Genomic DNA, 20,340 nt, shown 5'->3' with positions numbered 1-20,340 from the left:
CAGCCGGCAGCCGTGGCTGCCATTGCCAGGCGTGGGACTGGGAGGGAGCGAGCAAGCAGAGCATCCCCGTGTGGAGGCACGTATTCCTCAGCAGCTCCCCGGGATCCTGCCGGCAAAGATGCACTGCTGCCGCATTTGACGTGCCTCTCCCATGAGAGCTTCTGGTAGTTCGAAGGCAATAAAACAAGCGAGAAGCCCATGAGAACATCAGACAGGGAGCCGGGTATATAAAAGGTCTTTTGAAAGGAATCTGTTATGGACAGAGAGAGCCTTTCGGGCGAAGGGGCTGTTGTTTTTGCTTCTTGGTTGCAGTGATAAAGGGAGCCAGCAAGGAGTATCGTATCCCGGAGGATTCTTCAGTGGCCTTTTTGGTATTGTTCTTCTCTGTCCCCTTGCGCACCGCGAAGCGCTGACCTTTTCCTGTGGAATTGGAGTCTCTGCCACTCAACCTCCTGTTCCAGCTGGGAGGAAGAGGTCTTTCTCCCCCTCAGTCTGTGCAGGCACTTCTGTTTGAATGGAAGATGTATCTTTTTGCTGAAACTCTTTTGTTGTGACATTGCATAATAGACAGTTGTCTCGCCGCAGGAAATAAAAGAAACGAAAGGAAATAGAGAGACGGAAGGAAATTGTTCCCCAAAGCAAAATTGAAGCAGGGAAGAGAACATTAAAATCACTTCAAGCCCTACCCAAGATCTAGAAGACCACAAATCTCCTAGCTCCAGAGGAAAATACACTATTATAAAAACTCCTCAGCAGTCAGTAATGATGAGCAGTCGTGGTGTTTCATCTGGATGCAGCTGGTAAAGGAAAGCTTTGGGGGGACGTGGGGGCTCTGGCCTGTATGATGCCTGAAGACAGAAATGCTGGAGTCCGCAGCCCAGGTGCCTTAGCAGCAGCTCCTTTCATTCCTAAAACTACTTATAGGAGAATTAAGCGGTGTTTTAGTTTCCGTAAAGGTAGGTCCATTCTGTCGCTGTGTTCTGCTTTGCTAGTGAAGCCATGGTTTCTGAGAAGTCGAGGGGGCTGTGTGTGTAGGGCCAGATGAGAGTACCGAAACAAAAGGCATTAAACAATGCAGATGCCAACATTCTACGAATGATTTATCTACTTCTTTGTTCATTTGTTTGTAGCTGGCCAGCTGATACTGTCTCCTCTACATAATAGCCTGTGAATGGGCTGCCTGAATGAGGTGGCTTGAGACAAGATTATTGCAGAGCCTCTGAGCAAAAATCAGTGAGAGTAGTGGGGGAATCAGACCTGTGATGCTCTGAGTCGCCTATTTTTCTGGCAGAACATCAGGGAAAAGAGTTTGGGTTTGCATTTTGTCTGTGTGGGAGGAGGGGGGAGAAGAGAGGGAGCAAAGCAACATGATAAATGTGCGTCTGTGCAGAAGACTAAGTCCTTGGATTCAGAGATTTCTGATGGGTTGAAGCATAGCCCTACAATGCACTGTCCTGTTGCAAGTGCTGCATTGCCACTTCATCCTGCTGCCCTGCAGCCTGCATTTGCCTTTCCACCTGCTGCATAGAGATGTTTAAAGCCAGTTTTCTTCTGCATTGCACATACTCCTGTTGAAGCAGAGCATGGCAGTACTGGGGGGAGGAGGGCAAAGAGGAGGCTGGCTTTCAAAGTATGTCAGCTGAAAGCGCTGGAAGGGAAACACGTCTGATATCTGAGAAGGAGACAGGACAAGTAATGATAAGGTGCCATGATGCTTGGGATGGGTGGGGAGAAACTACCTCTATCACCAGGACAAAAACTTTGTGTGGGGGAAGAGGAGAATATTGGTTTTGCCTTAAAAACTATGCTGGACAGAGAAATCCAAGTGAAAGGGCTAAAGTGTCATATTGTTCTGAAGTGTGAGAAATTGTCTTACACAGGGCTTAATACAAATACAATCATCTTCATCTCCTTCTCCTCCCTAAACTGTTCCTCCATGCTGCCATTTGTCCTTTTGCAAGACCATGCAGCTCTTTGTTCACAAGACTCAGTAGTGATATAGTGGCGTCGTTGCTTTTGAGGGTTGTCTGTGCAGGCAGTCAGGGGCAATGCCTTGAAACGAGGGGTCACAACCAGTGAGGGACTCAGCGCAGAAGTACAGCAGAGGTCAGCTATCACCTGCAGCTGAGATAGCATTGAAAGCTGTTTGCCCCTTGTACCCCCCCTCCCCGAGGCCAGCATTTCCCTTGGTTACTGGAGTTCAGTCCTTCTGGATACTGGCCAGGAGGACGTGGATGTGTCTGTATGAAGTGTGCTAGTGTATTTCAAGGTGTCAGTGTGAATTAGAGCTGTCTGTGCCCCGTTTATACACTTAACTATTTGAGAAATGTTTGGAAGTTGAATAAAGGATTAACTGATAATTTTGCAGACAGCTGTCTTTGTGCCTGGGGTGCAGCCTTAGCCGCTCCAAGAAGAGCTTCAACTGTTGATTCTTTCCCCGCATGTTCTGACACAGAAACTCTTCATGTCTAAAACTCCAAGTGAAGCTGCAGCGCTTGGGGCAGAGGACAGAATGATGGAGGCCATGCTGCTAATTTGCTTTCCTCTACATATCATTTGTTTCAGTTGCTTTTTTATACAAGTTTTCTGCCAAGAGTGTTGTCATGAGGCTCCTAGATCAGAGCTGCAGAATGCACATGTTTAACTAGGTCCGTGTCCCACTGAATTCAACAGAAAGATGAACATTAACTGGACTTTCAGTCAAGCCTTTACTATGGTTGCAAGGCAAATTAGGCTAACTACACTTGTCATATTAATTGGCATACTGAATTCTTATAACTTCATTTGCAGATTGTATACCTAAGTATAAAAAAAGGCAAAATTAACCTTCTGCAAACCTAGCCCATACTTCCATAAATCAGATCAGTTAGTCCTAAGCTGAGCAACATGATGCAGAAAATAAAATTAGCAGGGAAAATCATTGGCTAGCCATTGGAAGAACTACAAGGGAATCATGACATGGTATGTTTAGGCAGAGATATATCGTCATCTTCACTGATGATACAAGCTGTAGAACCCTTCCTGGAAATCCAGATCAAAGCTGCATTGTGATAGGCACTGAAAAATTAAATGTCAGACCTGTTTGGAGGTCATATCATAGGAGAAGTCAGTGCTCAGAGGGCAGCATCTGAACAGAGACAGAACCAAGTGTCTTTAAAATCCAATTTTGAGAAGATGCTCTCTGTTTAAGTACCACCACAGGAACCTTCTGAGAGCACATGCAGGGTAAGTGGAGAAAGCAATAACTGAGAGTAACTTCGCTGGCATGCAGCGTTGAGAACATTGAATAGCATGGTGAATTTGGGTGAGCAGAGTTTTGGAGGAGGAGGTGGCAGGCATTGGCCACGGCCAGAGAAATGGTGCAGGCCCTAATGTGATTGACTGCAATAAGTTCCCAGTGATGTTTTTAAAATTGCCTCCCTTCCTTTCTAGCCTGTAGCTAGTTCTGCTCTTATTTCAGAGTTGTTTTTTCTAAGCAGTAACCTCTGGTGTGCAGCTGTGCTAAACTCCAGGGCAGGAGTTTACTTTACCTTATCTACTGCTGGCATCACACTGACTGTGGGGTAGGAGAAGGCTTGAAGGAAAGAAAATGAGTCAGGCGGGAACAAAATTCTGCCACCGCTATTTTTGGTGGGATTTTTCCTCTCCTGTACATTACAAAATTCTGTAGAGAAGAAGAAAATACTTCCTGCCTTTGATCCACTCAAAACAGCACTTAGTGCTGGGAAACACTGGAGCAAAAAGTGATACGAAATAGTATTTTAAAACTCCATATTAAGTGTTTTGTGGCCATGACAGCCACTTCTTTCTGTTATTCCAGGACCTTTGTTCCCAGCCCTGCTGTTTAAAGCCGTTCACCTGATCTGTTATTTTCACTGTCAATGAATTACTGATGTAGAATTGAGAGCTGCTTAAAATTCTCATCCAGATCCTAAGCGGAGATCAATTCCTTTGACCTTAACTGACCCTTTCTGATCAGTATAGCTTATAAACTCAGAACTTGTTTTGGAAGGACGGAGATCCTCTGCTGCACATTGAAAGGACACACGTACAGGCATGGGCCCTCTGTTGAAGGCATCAGCCCTCTGTGCTTTGTGCTATCTGAAAATTATGCTATCATCTGAATTGCTGAGGGGTGGCTCAGGAAAGGCAGAAACCTTCTGGCTTGCTGAGTGCATGTGCTGTGGTAAAGCTAGAGCGGCTGGTGGGCTTTTTCAAGCTGTTCCTTATAGAGCAAGGAGACAGAACTGCTGCCTAGTTCTTTCTACTTTTTTCTCACTGAATCAGAAGCTTGGAGTCAATAGACTTAAAATGTGACCCCTGCCTGTGTTCAGTAACTAAGGAAATCATCGACTAATAGTATTCTTAGATTTTTAAAACATACTCTAACTGTGAATATGTATCACTGAAAATACCACAGCTCTTGAGTAGACATACACAGAATTTGGATATAGCACTGTAGTGTCTTTCATAAGCTTTATGGGTATCTATTAGGCTTGGAAATCCAGTTTCTCAAAATGTTTACCAAACTTTGGCCTCCGGAATGTTCTAGTTAATGAACAACCGCTCAGCATGCCCTTTCTTAGCATGTGATTGTCCTCTTTGATGTTATGCATGATCTTGGCTTAATTCGATATAGTTTTAAAGACCTACAAGGGCCTCTCTGAAAAAGTAGTTCTGCTGATTAAATCTAATGACTGGTCAGAACTGGAATCCTGTACATTTCCCTACCTTCTGCCAGCTGTGGGGAAACCAAGCTGCTGCCATTCTGAATCTCAAGGTTTCTTGTTGGTTTTGTTTGTTTGTTTCCCCTCTGGCACCCTATCCCGAGGATAAACCAAACCACAGGTCGGCACTTCTGCATCCGTGCATTTCTGGATTTTGGAGACATTGAGATTTAGGAGGAGAACTTGGGTTTGGATTACAACATGAGTTATGAGGGCTCTCTTTTATTTCCTTCTCCACAGAGGTGTTCTTGTTTAGTTACTGTAGTGGAAATTCACTTTTAAAAAACAGCATGTGAAATTATCTCTGTGGTTTTGGTTATGTTGTCGTTTCCATAATTTGGACTGTCTTTTCCTTGCTTCTCTGTAAAGTAGGTGCTAGTAGTTACCAGGTATAGCTCATAGTGTTCACTATTGTCTGCCTCTGCCAACCACTAACGTAACTGTATGTTTGCAACCACAATTCTTCACGGCATTGCCTTTGCTTCATAATAGCCAACATCTTAGTCTTCATAAACCATTAATCTGCAAATCTCTGTAGTAGTTAGTTGTGACGTAAGAGGGGATAAAAGCATTAGAAAGGGACAGTGGAAGAAGGTGCACCTTACAGGGCAATGATCATGGCTTTTATTCCAAAACAGTGAAAAACCCAACAGACACCAGAAGGATGATGAACGAGGTAAAAATTATGACAACGTGATGTGGAAGCAGAGTTGTCATGTTTCTGCCACATCTGCCCCTGGCAACAGAGTACTTTTTCCATAAGGCATCAGCAAGTCTGTAACTTCAAGTCAATATTTATTTATGCAGGCTTATCATGACTGATTCCTTTCATGGCAAGTGCTGCCTGGTGCAGTGTTCTGCATTTGTTAGGTGAAGGAAATACTTCCTTTGGAGAAGTTTCGCGTAGATTTTGAAACCAAACCAAGCCTGCCTGTGATGAATTCCAAAGCCAAACAAATTGGAGAATGCAGAGTGTAGTAAATGGTGACTTCAGAAATACTTCAAGGTGGACGTGGTGATTTTCCATGAGACTTAGGTCTTAACTTCAGGTTATTAGATGTTGTCAGAATTAGCATGCTAGCTATGAGCTTCCTAAAGCTGAGTGTGGAGATCCTCATGCCTGTGAGGTAGATACGGTATTATCACCATTCATATAGATGGGGAGCCAAGTCCCTGAGGCTTTATTTGACATGTGAGGATGGTGGGTCATACACCTACCCTTCTGGCCATGAAGTATATATGTGGCCAGACTTGACGCAACTGTGTTCTAAGGATTGTGTAGAATCTGAATCCAATCTGTCAAATCCAAGACAACTGCTGTAGTTATTCTGTCTCTCCTTCAGGCGTTCCTAGCTATGTGTATTTTAAGTGTCTCAATAAAAGTCCCTTAATTTACAATGTACCATATTGCGGTCAGTAGTAGAAACAAATGTTTACACTTAAGGGACCAGAACCGGGAAATTTTAGGCTCTGATTTGGATTTTTTTTTTCTTGATACTGGTTACCTCTCCATCATATCAGGTTTTATTTTTTCTTAGATACAGTGTTTTTTTAAGGTTTTCTTCATTAAGTACCTGTGATTGCTGCTACAATACAGAACCAAGTTTGTCATATCCATTTAATATATCACGTTTTCTATGTGAATCACTCGTTACTTTCCATTTGTCTTAAAAAATGCTGTTTGACACTAGTTACAAATATCTTAATGCTTTACGGTTGCCACCTGTTTTCAATACATTTTGGGTCCCACGGCACAAAAACCACTTATTCTCATTTTATTTGTTATCTATTAGACGTGCTTTGAAAGCCAATTCTAAAATGAAGGGGGAAAAAAGGCAGCATCCCAAAAAAGGTATTAATAGGAAGTGATGTGTTTTGACTGGAGTGTCATTACTAATAGGAGTTTCAAAGCAGTCTGGTAGGTTTGAGAACTTACTCTTTCCTCTAAAAATGTAAGCTGTAAAATGCATATTACTGATTAAAGAATGTTAGCATGGAGAGAAGAAAGTATAGCCAATAGGACAAAGCTTACTCATATTAATTGTACTGTCAGTGCGCATGAGTTGTAATTGTACATCCAATTGTACATATAATTGGAATATCCTATCTTATACTGATTAATTTTGTTTGAAAAGAGGCAAAAACTTTTGTGTTTAAAACCAAGAGATCTCATGGGCTCTTGAAGGGAAGCTCGGACTGTATGTTTGTAGGACACACTGGAGTAAGACGGCCAAGTCCTACACCTAAGAAGGAATAACCCCAGAGAAACAGCTCCGCGGAAAGGACCTGATTGCCCTGGGGGCCAGTAAGCTGGACATGAGCCAGCAGTGGACCTGGCAGCAAGGAAGGTTTGACAGCCGTCTGGGCAGTATCAGCAGGAGCAGAGCCAGCAGAGGGAGGGAAGTGATTAAGCCCCTCTGCTCAGCATTTTTTAGACCATATTCCAAATATTGTCCATTTAAAAAAAAAAAAAAAAAAAAAAAAAAAAGGCGGAGGGGGAAAATAAAACTGGAGGGAGTTGAGCAAAGTGCCACCAAGATTCTTGGGAGCTAGGAACACATGCCCTTTGAGGAGAGGCAGAGGAAGTAGGGCTTGTTCAGCCAGGAGAAGGGATAATTTTGGGGACACTGAACAGCAGCCTTCTTGTATATTAAGAAGGACTTTGAAATCCCCAAACTCCCATAATCACACAGATTCCTTAACTGACTTTCAGTGGACCTTCCTCCTTAATTCCACTACTTTCAGAAGGAGGGTCTAGAAAATGGGGGGACTTGAGGATTTCCTCCATGTTGACCAGCAGCAACCCTTAACTCAGACAAATACAAGAAAGCTGAATTCGTGTAATACTCCTGCCATCCCCATAGGCAGTTTGCAGGAGGTTAGGAAGGTATGTAAGAATTAAGAAAACATACTTTAACTCCTCTGCCAGCATGAAGAGGCTGAGCTTTGCGGACACCAAACATTCCACATCAGTCAGTATTCTTCTAAGCTTGACTCACTCTGAAATTTCAAAAATTCCTTCTTTAATTGCTAATTGTTGGGGTTTGGGTTTTGTACAACATGAAAAAAGTGAGCTAATAAAGAGTGACTGTGTGATGTTCAGTCCCCTTACCTACTGCTGTTTTTGGCATCCACAAGTGTGGGTACCATGGAAATCACAAAATATGCTGTTCTGCATCTCAGAATGCTTTCTGGATGTCTTAGCTGAACATCAGTTACTCCCTCCAATTATTTCCTGTGCTACAGTAAAAATAATTGCACTTAAATACAAACCCCAGAAGAACTTCAGTATGGGTGACTGACAGCTTGCTACCCACTTGCCATAACATTCTGGAGCATATGCAAGGCAACTTTCCCCCCTGCAACTGAGGTGTGAATTATCTTTCTTTTGTTGGAGGAAAAATGTACACATTGAAGGTGACCCTGAAGGATGCTTCAACCTGAATGCTACCTTACTTGTTCATGTAATTGTAATTTATGGGTGAATGAAGTTTTGTGGCCAAAAGCTGACTACCTCAACTTTGGGCTTTCTTTAGAAAAAGCAAACCAAAACAACTCTGTTCTCCATGTTGAATGTTTTTAAACCAGTAGGAACTGCGTGCTCAGTGAAGGGCACAATTTGACTTACTGCTTTTTTTTTTTTCCCTCCCCCCACTTTATAGTGTACATAATTGGAAGAGGAGCCTTCTAAGCATAGGTAGTTATTTGGTCTTTAGTTTCTGATCATGACTGCCTTAGAACTGTTCATTTTCTTGCTATATAGAAATTGAATTGCCTCGCTTCAGCCCAATACTATTCAACAAATAGTGGTCTCAGGAGAGAGCTTCCATCACAGATGACATGCCTGAACATTACTGTGATGCTGTCTATGATGGCTGGCTCTGCAGTTTGAAAGGGAGAGGCAAAATAAGTTATGAAGAATAGCTGTCTTTCCAGTGGTAGCGATGATATCCTCAGATCAGGGTTGAAGTTAATTCTATCAAAACCCCCTCCATTTTCTTCTGAGGTTAAGTATGAATGCATGTTTCCTGCAGTTCGTCTGACATATTTCACCTTTCATGTCAGGATCTTTTTTCATACACAAAATTTATTGTTGCTAAAGCAGACAGTGATAGTGCAATTGGTAATACATTATAGGAACGGTCTTTGTTTATGTGGGAAAACTTAATTAATAATTTGGTTTAATAGGAATGAAATCCTGAGTTATATTTATAAATCTCTTGCCCTCCATGTGTAAAGGTAGTGTTTATATGCCATTGAAACTGATACAGGAACTACTTTTTTTTTTATAGATAATTAGGCATGAACCAAGGAAGATGGAGATGTGTATCACTTTTGAATCAGAAATTTTGTAACAGAAGATCCTATTTATATTATTTCCATGTTTTCTCTGCTTACGGTCTGAAAAATAATTTACAGTATTTTATTTTAAATAATGTTTTTGAGCATTGCTGTAAAATATGTCAGCATATTTTGTGTTTCCATGAGACTATCAAAGGTGAAATTGAGCATTTTGTTCTTAAGAAAGGAGTAGATTAACTGTCTGTGCATTTAAATGACCTGTAAATTGCGTGGGTTGTAGTAAAAGACACGGGCTCCTCAAGTGTTTTTATGAATCTCAACCAAGTCACATCTCTCTTCTTCATGCAGGTATTTTTGGCCAGAAGCTGGAAGATACTGTCCGATACGAAAAGCGATATGGGAACCGCCTGGCTCCTATGTTGGTGGAACAGTGCGTGGATTTTATCCGACAGCGGGGGCTAAAGGAAGAAGGCCTTTTTCGACTGCCTGGGCAGGCTAATCTTGTCAAGGAGTTACAGGATGCATTTGACTGTGGAGAGAAGCCTTCTTTTGACAGGTAAAACCCTCCAGCTGTCCCCCACTCCCTGAAGCCTAGACAGGACACGATCTGCTGTACTGGCTGACCCACAGTACAGGTCTGCTGTATTGGCTGACCCATGGTGCTGTAAAACACGTGGCAGCAACAGATAGAATGACATGTTTTTGTAGGTTTTTCTGTATGTTTCCTATTATCACTCTAAAATGTCGTCTCTCTTTTTTTTTTCTGACTTTGATGTCTGATTTCAAAGTGTTTCTGGAGAATTTCCATTTGTGAAAAGCTGGTTAGGAAAAGTATTGCTAATGGTTTGGCTTAATCAAAAATATCTGGATTGCCTTGATCTTAGTATCATTTGAAATACGGCAGTGATGCTGGCGTTTAGTTAGTTCTACAAAGGAAGAATTTCTCTTATCACCAATTTCAATATGTTCTGTTACCTGTAAAACTGACTGGAAGGGAAGTCTACTTTTATGTATTCCTTTATAATTTTGGGCCTTCAGTCTTAAAATAAAAGTCGCTGTGACCATAATAACAAACCTACGTGGTTTTGAGGGTCCAGTTCCAATTTGTATTCCAGTATTTATACCGTTTTGCAAAGCTAATGAGAATATTCTGGGCCAAGGAAGAACCCAGTCCTGTTCACACAGCTGTGCATGACTTTCATAAGATCAATTTTTTGTGCAAGATCAGCTCTCCTCTTACAAGCATTGATAGCCGTAGTCTGCATATTCAGAGTGTGCAATCAGAGAAACAGAACCAGTGGATTATGAATGCCACATAGCCTTTTTAACTCTGATCAGATAATACGATGATAATGAAATTCCAATTCAAGAGACTGTTAAACAGTGGTTGTCCTCAGTGTGTGTCCTAAGTGACATCTGTAACACACTTCCAAAATGGAATTGGGATACTTCGATCCAATTGAGGGTCTAATGTGAATTAGGAGGAAGAGTCAGGTTACGTTTATTTTGTGGGACCTTTGACTGATAGCAATGCAAGTAACAGGAAGGAAAGCATAGCTTGATCTTTTAGTGCAAAAACATGCCATGATACGAACCTGATTGCTGGAAATCATTTACCTCCCTCCCTTCCCTATTCCTATGAAATGAGCAAATTTGTTATGCATGAAGGTATGTATATCACAGATGCACAGAAGGCAGACATCTGTAATGCTGTTTTATCTCCAACAGTTTCCTCAGTCCTGACCCTCACCTTAAGAAATATCAAGAATTTATAATGCTCTGGAAAAGAAAAGTGAATTGTCTTCCTGTGAGGTTTATTAGTTTCTCATCGGAAGGTGAGAGTTAGGAAAATTGACCAGAAAATAGCTTTAAGGAGCCAGAGAACTGTGGGAAGTGACAGTGTCAGCTGATAAATGTTTGTAGCATACTCACTGACTGTTGAAATACTGTGTAACTTATTTAAAAACGGTAAAGAAGCATCCATTGGGTATGTTTTCCTTACTTGGACATTAAGATAAATATTACTGGTCATGTCTCTGGCACAACCTCTAACAGAGATACAAGTAGGTGAATGGCAGAAACAAAAGATTATTTTTTTCTGTGCCTGTAAGCCAAATAATTGTTGAGGAAATGCTTAAGAAAACAAGCCACCCCCAAACTCTGGGAAGATGATGTACTGAACACCCCACTGACAGGTACAGCTTGAAAGGGGTGCACAAGTTCTATCTATCCAAAATAAATGAGACCAGGGCTCAGCCACATAAATTTTTTTTGCAAGGTTATCTAGCAACATCTGTAGCACACACTAATGAGCCCCAGGAACAAGCATGCTAGCTGAGCTTTAGCAGATGAAATGGAGAAGAAATTTTACATGCTACTGCTGTGAAGAAGGCACACAATCTCTGCTATAGCAATTAGAAACATCAGCAGGAGTTGCCTATAAATCGCTGGTCCTGCAGTTCTGCTTCTGAAGCTGAGAATTTAGAACACTGACCTTGTATGTCTGCCTATCTTGTTGTGAAGCATATTTTTTCCGTTTACTTTTTCCCATTTGAGTTTGGAGAGGTGTGATTTAGGTGTAGCAATGGTCCAGAAGTCAGGCAGACATAAATTCTGTTCCGATGTCTGCCATTGTTTCCATTGGGCATCTACTTTTTTCCTCCAACCTTTTGTTCCATTTGTAAATTTTTGAGGTGAAGTTCATTTCATAGCGTTTATAGAGTGCCTATGTGATTACCTTGATTTGAGGTAACTTTTATTTTCATTGTGCTGAACAGCAGCATGGTCTCCAGGTTTGATGCCCCCTGTTTGGCAAGTTGAGCGCTTGGAATGTGGCCACAATATGAAAGTTGCTGTAGAGAAAAGAAATTAGGGGTCCATGCTTACTTTCTCTCATTAACCTCCAGATCCGCTATGTTTAATCTGTAATTATATGTTACGATTAGTCAAAAGTCCAATAGTGCAAAATCTATCTAGGTTCTGTTTATTAATTTACATTTTGCCCATTCTTATGTATCAATAATAATAAAGATTTTTGTAGTTAGAGCTGAGCTGACGGTTTTGTTGGTGGAGCACGAAACACAATGGTCCAGGTCACGCTTCCATAGAGGTGCTGGGTCACCGGCTCTGACTGGGAGAAAGACTAGCTGCTGTCATCAGTGTTGGAACTAATACAAAGAGCTGATGTTTGAGAAGTTTGCCATTTTTCATACTGACATTTTTTCTGTGTGTAGGTGCACATAAGTCAAACACAGACTTTAGAACAAGTGAAGATGCTTTGAAATGTGTGTTGCAGGCTTGTGTATATGTTTGTGTGAGAAATTATTACTAAATAACCCTTCTTCCCTTTATGCTTTCTTAGCTAATTCAGTAAAATACGTAACTTGTAGAATTAAAAGAAAAACAAACTCCTTTAAAATGTCATCTCTTAAAACACCTTACAGCCGTTGAGAGATGGAATTCAAAGTCACAGATCTGCTCTTTTGCCCAGAGTTCAGCTGCTGTCCACGGTTCTGTGGAGACCCGGCCCTTCTCCCCTCTTGCGTTCCTATCTGCACCCCTTTGGCAAAGAAGACCACAGAACGAATGCAAGCAGAAAAAATGTGCCAGAAAGAAGAAGTTAAAATAGCTTTGCTCAAAAGAAAATGCAGCCATGTTTTGAAACATAAAACATGTTTGATAAATGGTAGCTCTCACATGAGTTAGCAGCTGGATGTTCTGATACTGAAGTCAGTTATAAAAACACAGAGTGAATCCAGGACAAATCAGAGAGTGGCAAAAACCTTCATGTATTAATTTGATCTTGATCTTACAGTTGGATAAGATGTTGCTGAAGAATTGTGAGCTATGTGTATGATAATGAAATCAGTATTTGAAATTTCTTAAACTCTCAGAATGAGAAAACCCAGCATCTAATCTGAAACCTCCAACACCCCAGCCCCTCTAGGATGAAAACTGGAACATCAGCATTTTTCTCAGTATTGGAAAGGGGAGGTACAGCTGCCACAACTGAAAACTGCTGAGGCCTTTTGTGTGAAGGAAAAAAACCCTGAAAATTGTATGTCAGTTTAAAAACAAAAATCAATAAATACCTCACTCCCTCCGTATGTATCTGCACATATTGTGAAATCTGTTTTAAGGAACTAACAGTGCAATTAGGCAATCACTTATGCTTGCTACTATTTGAAATATCCTTGGTATTTCCAGTACAGCTCCACCCCTGTGTAAAATTGTCCCCTCTGGGGGATCCATTTTGCTTGCTCTTGGGGTATTTGCTTCTCTCTGCTTGTGTGGCTTATATTTTAAATTTAAAGTCCCTCAGCTCCTTTACAAATCATATATTTGTAATGATACAAAGTGGATTATGACTATTTGTTCTGTAAAATTAGCATAGCGAATATGGCACTGCATAAGGAAAATAAGGGTTTGTTCTACAATTATTACCTAGAAGGGGTACAAAATTGGGTTTCTCTTCTTATATTACCTCTTTCCATCCACTGCTCATCACAATTACTACCAGATGACATGAGAGTTAAGATTGCTCAGGGAGAAAAAAAATATTAGAAATGTCACTGAAACAAATATACTTATGTGATTGATCAATATATGTGGCTTGGATTTTCATAACTGCTATCACTGATGTATATAGTCCGGTAGTTCAGAAGAGTTTAAAGTTACATAGCTCGCCTGTCTGCATTTGTGTGTATGCACAAGAGAGAAGGAAAGCACATAAATGCATATTTAGCGAAACAAAATCCCTGTTACATTCTCTCATGGGTATGAATTCCTCTAAAGAAGAATGCAGTACACTATAGGACAAAATGTTACTGCTCTAGTCACCATTGCAATTAGCTGAGAAAAGGGTATGTAAGTGGCAGTAGTTGATAGCTGGCAAATGCTAACTATTATTTACTGGAGCCAAATAATCCAGAATGTAGAACTGGTATGGTCTTGTGCATTTATTCCCTGGGATTGTTGAAGCAAAATAAGACAATGACGAGGATGGTACTAATGTAATACCCTCAAGGTGAGAAGGACCACATGCACAATTCTTATTCTTTTCCAGAGACAAAGAATGTTTTAAAATTTTGGTGAATGCAAGAAATGGGACCTGTCTCAGTGGGGCTGCAGTCTGCACTGGCACTGTACAGACTGCAACTAGACATTGACTTGGAAATCACTGGTTATGAAAATTGTTCTTTTATTTTCGAAATACAAGCCTGTACATAAGAATTTCCTTGTTTAGAAGCAGATAGTTCCCCGCAAGGAAGGGGCTTTATTCCCTTCCTAGTGGGAAAGTGCAGTAATCCCTAAATAAAACATTTTTATGTGAAGTGAAATCTTTACTAGAAAGCTGGTTCCTGCCAAACACAAATGGCCTTAGGCCTGTGAAAATTCCTGTTTGTTTCTGTCTGTTCAGGCTTCCTTCCCTGATCCTCACAGTCTGCTCCTCAGTTATGCCTCTGGAGCCACTTCCACCTCCTTTCTAATTCCAGCACTCTTTCTAACCAGCTAGCAGAAATAACTCCTACATATGGCACAACTTAGAGACTTACTCTAGCAACTAAATACACGTTAGGAGACACATTTCTAGCATGATGCAAGGGTCATTAAATCAGCTTAATTGGTGTCCTGCTGTAGGAAAGTGTGGTTTTAGTTATTGGCAACAAATGAACATTTGTAGTCACATCGCATGAATTTCAGTTTCAGAAATGGAGTTGGTCTGTCAGCTGTGATTTAAAAAAAAAAAAAAAAAAAGGCAGCCATGTATTTCACTTGCCAATGACAAATGACTTCTTAGGTGGCCATGGTCACCTTTAAGAAAGGATGACATTTTATTACTACGTGGAAGGTCTGAGAGTGTGTTTTTTAAAGCATCCTTACTTAGGGTTGCAAGATTTGTGGCTTTCTCTTCTAGTAAACAAGAACTAGTGGTGGTGTTTGTGGTGTTTTTCTATGTTTTATATATACTTGCAATCCCTGCAAAATCTTGCAGAAACTTAACAGCCTTTCTGAATCAACCTATCAACTGATAAAATAATTAAGCAGCGTATTCACTGGAGCTGGTTGATTTTTTCTTTTTTTTTTTTTTTCTTCTTCCCTGATGGGAACCCATCTGTTTCTTAGACCTCTTCCCGCCTTACCTGAAAGCACTTGTGTCTCTCTTTAAGGATCTATTTTTTTCTGTGTCATTTTTAACGTCCTTCCATAGAGTTTTTATTTTCATTTGTCTGTCCTAAATTGCTGTCTTCATTGCTGCTTTTAAAGCATCACTTTCTAACGTGAATGAATTGGCTGCTGTTATAATTACTGAAGTGGATGTCTAACGTGGAAATAGAGTCTGTTAATCTTCAGTATTCCTTGTGGTGCTTACTCCCCTGAACGGGTCCCTGGAAGGTAGCATGGGTTGTAAAAATCATGAGCACAAGGACAAAGGAGCAGAATACGTGTTTGTTTTTTTTTCTCTGTCTAAACAGAAAAATAAGAATTTAGATCAGTGTTAACTTAAAGTAGAGCCAGGCTCTAGGAGCAAGGAGAGGAGGACAGACAGCTCAGGGCTTAAAATGGTAAATGCTTTCATATATATTTCACAAGTTGTGGGCAAAATTTCAGTTTGTACTTAGATTAGGCACGGTACTGCTTATACTAGATATGCGTTATATAGGAAAATGATATAGAGAGTAATGCTTTGAAGATACCTATAGAGGGGAACAAAAATCACATAGGACATTCAACTAGTTACGTTATGCATTTGACCTGACCTTTGAATTTCTGGACCAAAGCCTGACTCCCAAAATTAGTCAAACGATTCCTGATTCATTGTAACATTACTGAACACAGGCTTTGCCCTCCTAGCCTCTGCGTACTGGCTTCTCAGCAGTAACAATGCTCTGATTCTCTCTATACGTAGTTATGCACGTTTGTAATATTTCCTTGCTTACTCAGTGTTTCATCACTGGTTTATCATGGGCTCTAGCATCTCACTTAAGCTGTGTGCAGACTGGCAGCAAAGGTACAGGGGCAGCCAGTTAGGAACTCGTACTCTCATGTCAGGAAAACATCTATACTGGTCTGAGAGCTGCTCTACAGACCTGAATGCAGCTAAGCAGGGACACAGTCGGCAAATGTTGTGGTGGGAACTGGATATGTTGGTGACGGAGACTCTGTTTCCAGGATTGTGGTGTGTGACACATCTGAAATGATGGAGCTGTAATTCTAGTAATTCCGGGAGGTACTGATACACAAACTGTTTGAACTGTACTGTTCTCCTTCGTTTTATTACCAGAACTCCTAAATTGAATTATAGCCTCACAGCTTGTTGTTCCCTACTGTTTGTTCTTTATGCAGACTGTTTATGTGTCATCATGATCTAGAGCTATTTTTGGCACAGCATTAATCTTTTTGTAATGTGACCTTGCCCTGTTAATATCTCCTCTCTGAGAGTTTATGAGGAGCTTGTTGGCTTTGTGCTCTGAAGTGCTGACTCCAGCTCTCTGAACATGCTGTCTGCTTGTCCAAGTGTGAGGGTTATGCGTGGATTTCTGGTGACCTGCTGGGCTTCAGTAATTTTTTTTATGGTAGAGAGGGTGAAAAACTCCAGGCGGTGTAATCGGTCTGTCAGCCACTTCCACAGTGTCTATGGTATCACAAAGGAAAGTGCTGTCAAAACAGCAATGCCATGAGGGATATTAATGACAAAGTTCAGATGAATGGGGCTTTGAATATGTGTAGTCTGATGACTAAGGAGAGGCTGTGGTGCATTTGCATTTGTAATGCCTTTGCATGGATAGTGGTGGAGTGGGGAATGCTCCTTTGGAAACATATCAACAGTAAAGCAGTATTAATGTTTTAGTGAGGTGAGTAATCTTTCTCAGACTTTCCAGCACAACGTGCCGAAATAGACTGTTTCTCAGCTTCCTGATGCTCTTTGTGTTGCATTCAATTTTCTGCTTTGTGCTTTGTCATTCCCATTTCAAGCTTATAATTATTCATTGTGCACTTGGAGAAAGTCCGCCTCAGTTAATGAGGGTTGTTCCAATTTAGATAACAGAGGATTTTCTGCTGGAATTGACATACTCTATTTTAATACTTGTTAATGAATACTTTTAATCATATTAATTATGAATGTGTAATCATGGAAAACTTCAATATTACACTGTCAAATAGCAAAAGAAATACCAAGGTAGGTATAATCATTAAGTTTCTGTAGCTGTAATGTATTCCTAGAATATAAGCAAGGCCAGGTTTGAAGGGAGAAATACTGCCTTGTCTTAAACTGATCAGTTGTAGCTGGAAAAAGTCCAGGAGGAAAAGGTGTTCTACAGGCCCTGGAAAGATCCACATTTTACAAACTACACAAATGCCCTCAAGGCAGATATATAAATGCTGTTGGTTGACTGAGGCTGTGAATAGAACAGTGCAGACCAGAAAGGGAAATAAATGCTCCCGATCCTCAAGAGAGCTTGCAGTTCAGCACTCCTTTGAAACTCACAGCTGTCCTCTGTGGCTGAAATGGGCTTAATGGTATTTGTGGATTGAAACACCTAAAATACAGATGGATTAAAACCGGAGTCTGCCATTTTTAAGTTTTCCTTTGTATTTTAAAACAAAAGGTGAAAAAAAAAAACCGAGACTACAAGGTCTAAACAGATTATATGAAATACTCTTTTAGTTACATTATTATAAATATTGACATATTTTTATACTGATACTTACACTGAAAGAAGAAAGTTTCTAGCTTTTGTCTAATTGTTGCTAAATAGAATTAAAAAATCCGATTCTTAAAGGGCTTTGCAGGCAGTATGTGTGTATATGTATGTATGTTTGTTTATGCTGCCAAAATCTGTATGGTAATTTCTGTGTAGCTAGATTAAGTCCTAAACAGTGTTAAGTAAGGTTTAGGGGAAAAAAGGTAACAAAACAAATTTTTCTAAATCTTGTTTTGCAATTCCACCATCTTGTGGCAGTCTGCGGTATTGCCCTAGCATTCGGTCAGCAGAAGCAAATAAAAAAAAAAATTTAATTTTAAAAATTGCAAATGTGTCCCCGTCTACTAATTGGGACCTGGATTTCTAACCCCAGCTCAGAAAGCACCTTTCGGTAGACTCGTATACAGCATGTACTTCAGGAGGTTAGTTTGAGAACACAAGACTTCTTATTGTCTCCTTGCTCCTTGGCATCCTGCCTTCCCATTTCTTTCTCAGTTCTTCCTTGGTAGAGCCACAGTTTTTAGCACTCAACTAACCCTTTGCAGTGATAGTCTATCAGTACTTCACATTGAAAGGAGAAAGTTTATAAATTGTATCAGCTTTCAGGGCTTTTGTCCCCTTCTTCAGCCTTCCTCCATCTGCTGTGCCCTCAAGGAGCAAGTATTCCACTTCACACCAAGGGACTGGTGTGAAATTATTCTTATGTGCTACACAAAGCCTGATCCTGGCAGTATAAAGAAGGGAAGATGATACTGCTTAATCCCCTCACTGGGAGACTGTGTGCTAACTTTTAATTGTTCTTCAGTAATTTCTCTCACTCAACCTGTTTGAATCTTGTATTTTGGAAAGACCTCTCTAGTTTTATGCAAATAGTCTCTGGGAAGATGTGGTTCAGTTCTTCAGTAAGGCCTGGGGAGTTTCCTTGTTTAAATAATAAAAATAGTAATAATAAAATCTTCGGAAAGACCATCAACGCCGAGCAGAGTTAAATTCTCTGCAGACTGATGGCCTGTGCTCCCTTTCATACTGCAATGTAGGGCACTGTCCTAAGGCTGCCTGTTCACATCTGCTCTCTGTGGCTGCTCCTCTCCTTCAGAGTCATGCATGCCATGGTTGTGCTCTAAAAACTAGCACCAATGGCAACAAGATGTGTAAGCAACTACCTGAGAGGTTATTGGCTTTTAAGCCCTCGGGTTGTGCAGTCTGTAGAGTTTTGTTAGCCAGGATATCAAGAAGACCTTCAGTTCACTTAGTTTGCATCTGGATTGGAGATAGGTAGAAGGCAAAGGTTAGAGGCCAAATCCGAGCTAGCATTTGAAATCTCATGAAATAGTACAACTATATCTGGTTTCATGTATAGTACTGTTCCTTACATATGTTGTATATGCATCCGAGGAGTGGGGTGGGGTAAACACAGGATTACCATTTTGGATCCAAGCCAGTCTACAAATAGAGGGGTGCAATCAAGGCATTAGAATTTGAACCTTCCTTAAAAATGCGGATTTGCGTTAGTGCTTTGCTTATAGAGTTTCTCTAGAAAACACTTTTTGGAATTTTGGCTGGGAATTATTCATGATTGAAATAGAAATGTTTTCTGGGAATTTATTTTGAGGAGGGTGGTTAACATTTAAATATATACAGTGCTTTATCATTTCTCTTCTTCTGTTTTGACTTAGATTGCTCATACCATACACATTAATCTAAGGTTGTTCCCATCATTCTCGTTAAGATTTAACTTAGTAAAAGCCATTATTGTTTTAACAGATCATTCAAAAATAATGATTAACATACCTCTAACAAAGCTTAAGTGCGTCAAATACCAGTGGTTCCCTTTGAGAGACACTGAGTTTAAAAAATATTCCAAGTGTGAAGTCTTCAAAGACAAAGAAAATACACAATAATGCACATTGTAGAAATGTGTGTGCATTTTCTGTTTCTTATGAATGAAATTAGCATCATTTAGTATCTGGTTTTTTGATTTTTCAGAAGTCAGAGGGAAAGTATCAATTGCAGTACCACTCTATCTGAACCATGGAAAGCATGTAGAACATTCCAGTAAGGATTTGAATAAATGCCTGAGTAGCTAAACCCAGAGATGGAGTCAGAAGTAACACAAGAGAGATTTCTTCATGCTAACTTGTAGTTTTTATCTATTTCTATTTATTTCTTTTCAGAGAAGTACTCCTAAGTTACCACAATGTAACTTTACACACCACAGAAACATTTAAGCAAGTTTTATTGCATACTCTGAACTTGTGATTTTGATCTTTTTCCCCATCTTCCTACTTTTAGTACACCTGATAAACAGCCTAGGCTCCTACTAGCTGTATCCAAAAAAACCTTAAGTTTCTGCAAATGTAATTACGAGAAAGCATACATCATACCAAGTCTTTGACTGTCAGCTCTAAAATGTTACCTGTTGTGCTAGCACTCCGACATTTTCTAAGTTTGGTGACTTGCAATGCCTTAGCTTACTCGGTACAGAATAGAGCTAAAACTCCTTTCCCATGGATTTACAGTTCTGTGTGTAAAGTATATCCATGTTTCCAGTGTAATGGTACAGCTAAAAGGCACAATAGTAATTTCGTGGGAGCCCATAGGAA

The 20,340-nt window shown here is 40.4% G+C and overlaps 1 protein-coding gene across 2 annotated transcripts in view; it reads left to right on the top strand.

The window, feature by feature from the left end:
* Window positions 1-20,340, top strand: part of ARHGAP24 (Rho GTPase activating protein 24) — a 34,687-nt gene that overhangs the window by 3,557 nt on the left and 10,790 nt on the right. The window contains exons 1-2 of one of the 2 annotated variants that reach the window (XM_009586801.1): window positions 845-956; window positions 9,378-9,585. In XM_009586801.1, coding sequence (XP_009585096.1) covers window positions 845-956; window positions 9,378-9,585 — 320 coding nt within the window. Of the gene's footprint in view, window positions 1-844; window positions 957-9,377; window positions 9,586-20,340 lie in introns of those variants that run through there. The other variant, XM_009586802.1, reaches the window with a different exon arrangement.

This window comes from Fulmarus glacialis, unplaced genomic scaffold (genome assembly GCF_000690835.1).
Source record: "Fulmarus glacialis isolate BGI_N327 unplaced genomic scaffold, ASM69083v1 scaffold45031, whole genome shotgun sequence".
Taxonomy (NCBI): domain Eukaryota; kingdom Metazoa; phylum Chordata; class Aves; order Procellariiformes; family Procellariidae; genus Fulmarus; species Fulmarus glacialis.
The sequence above is the reverse complement of the archived record's forward strand: the minus strand, read 5'-3'. Positions and strand labels throughout refer to the sequence as shown.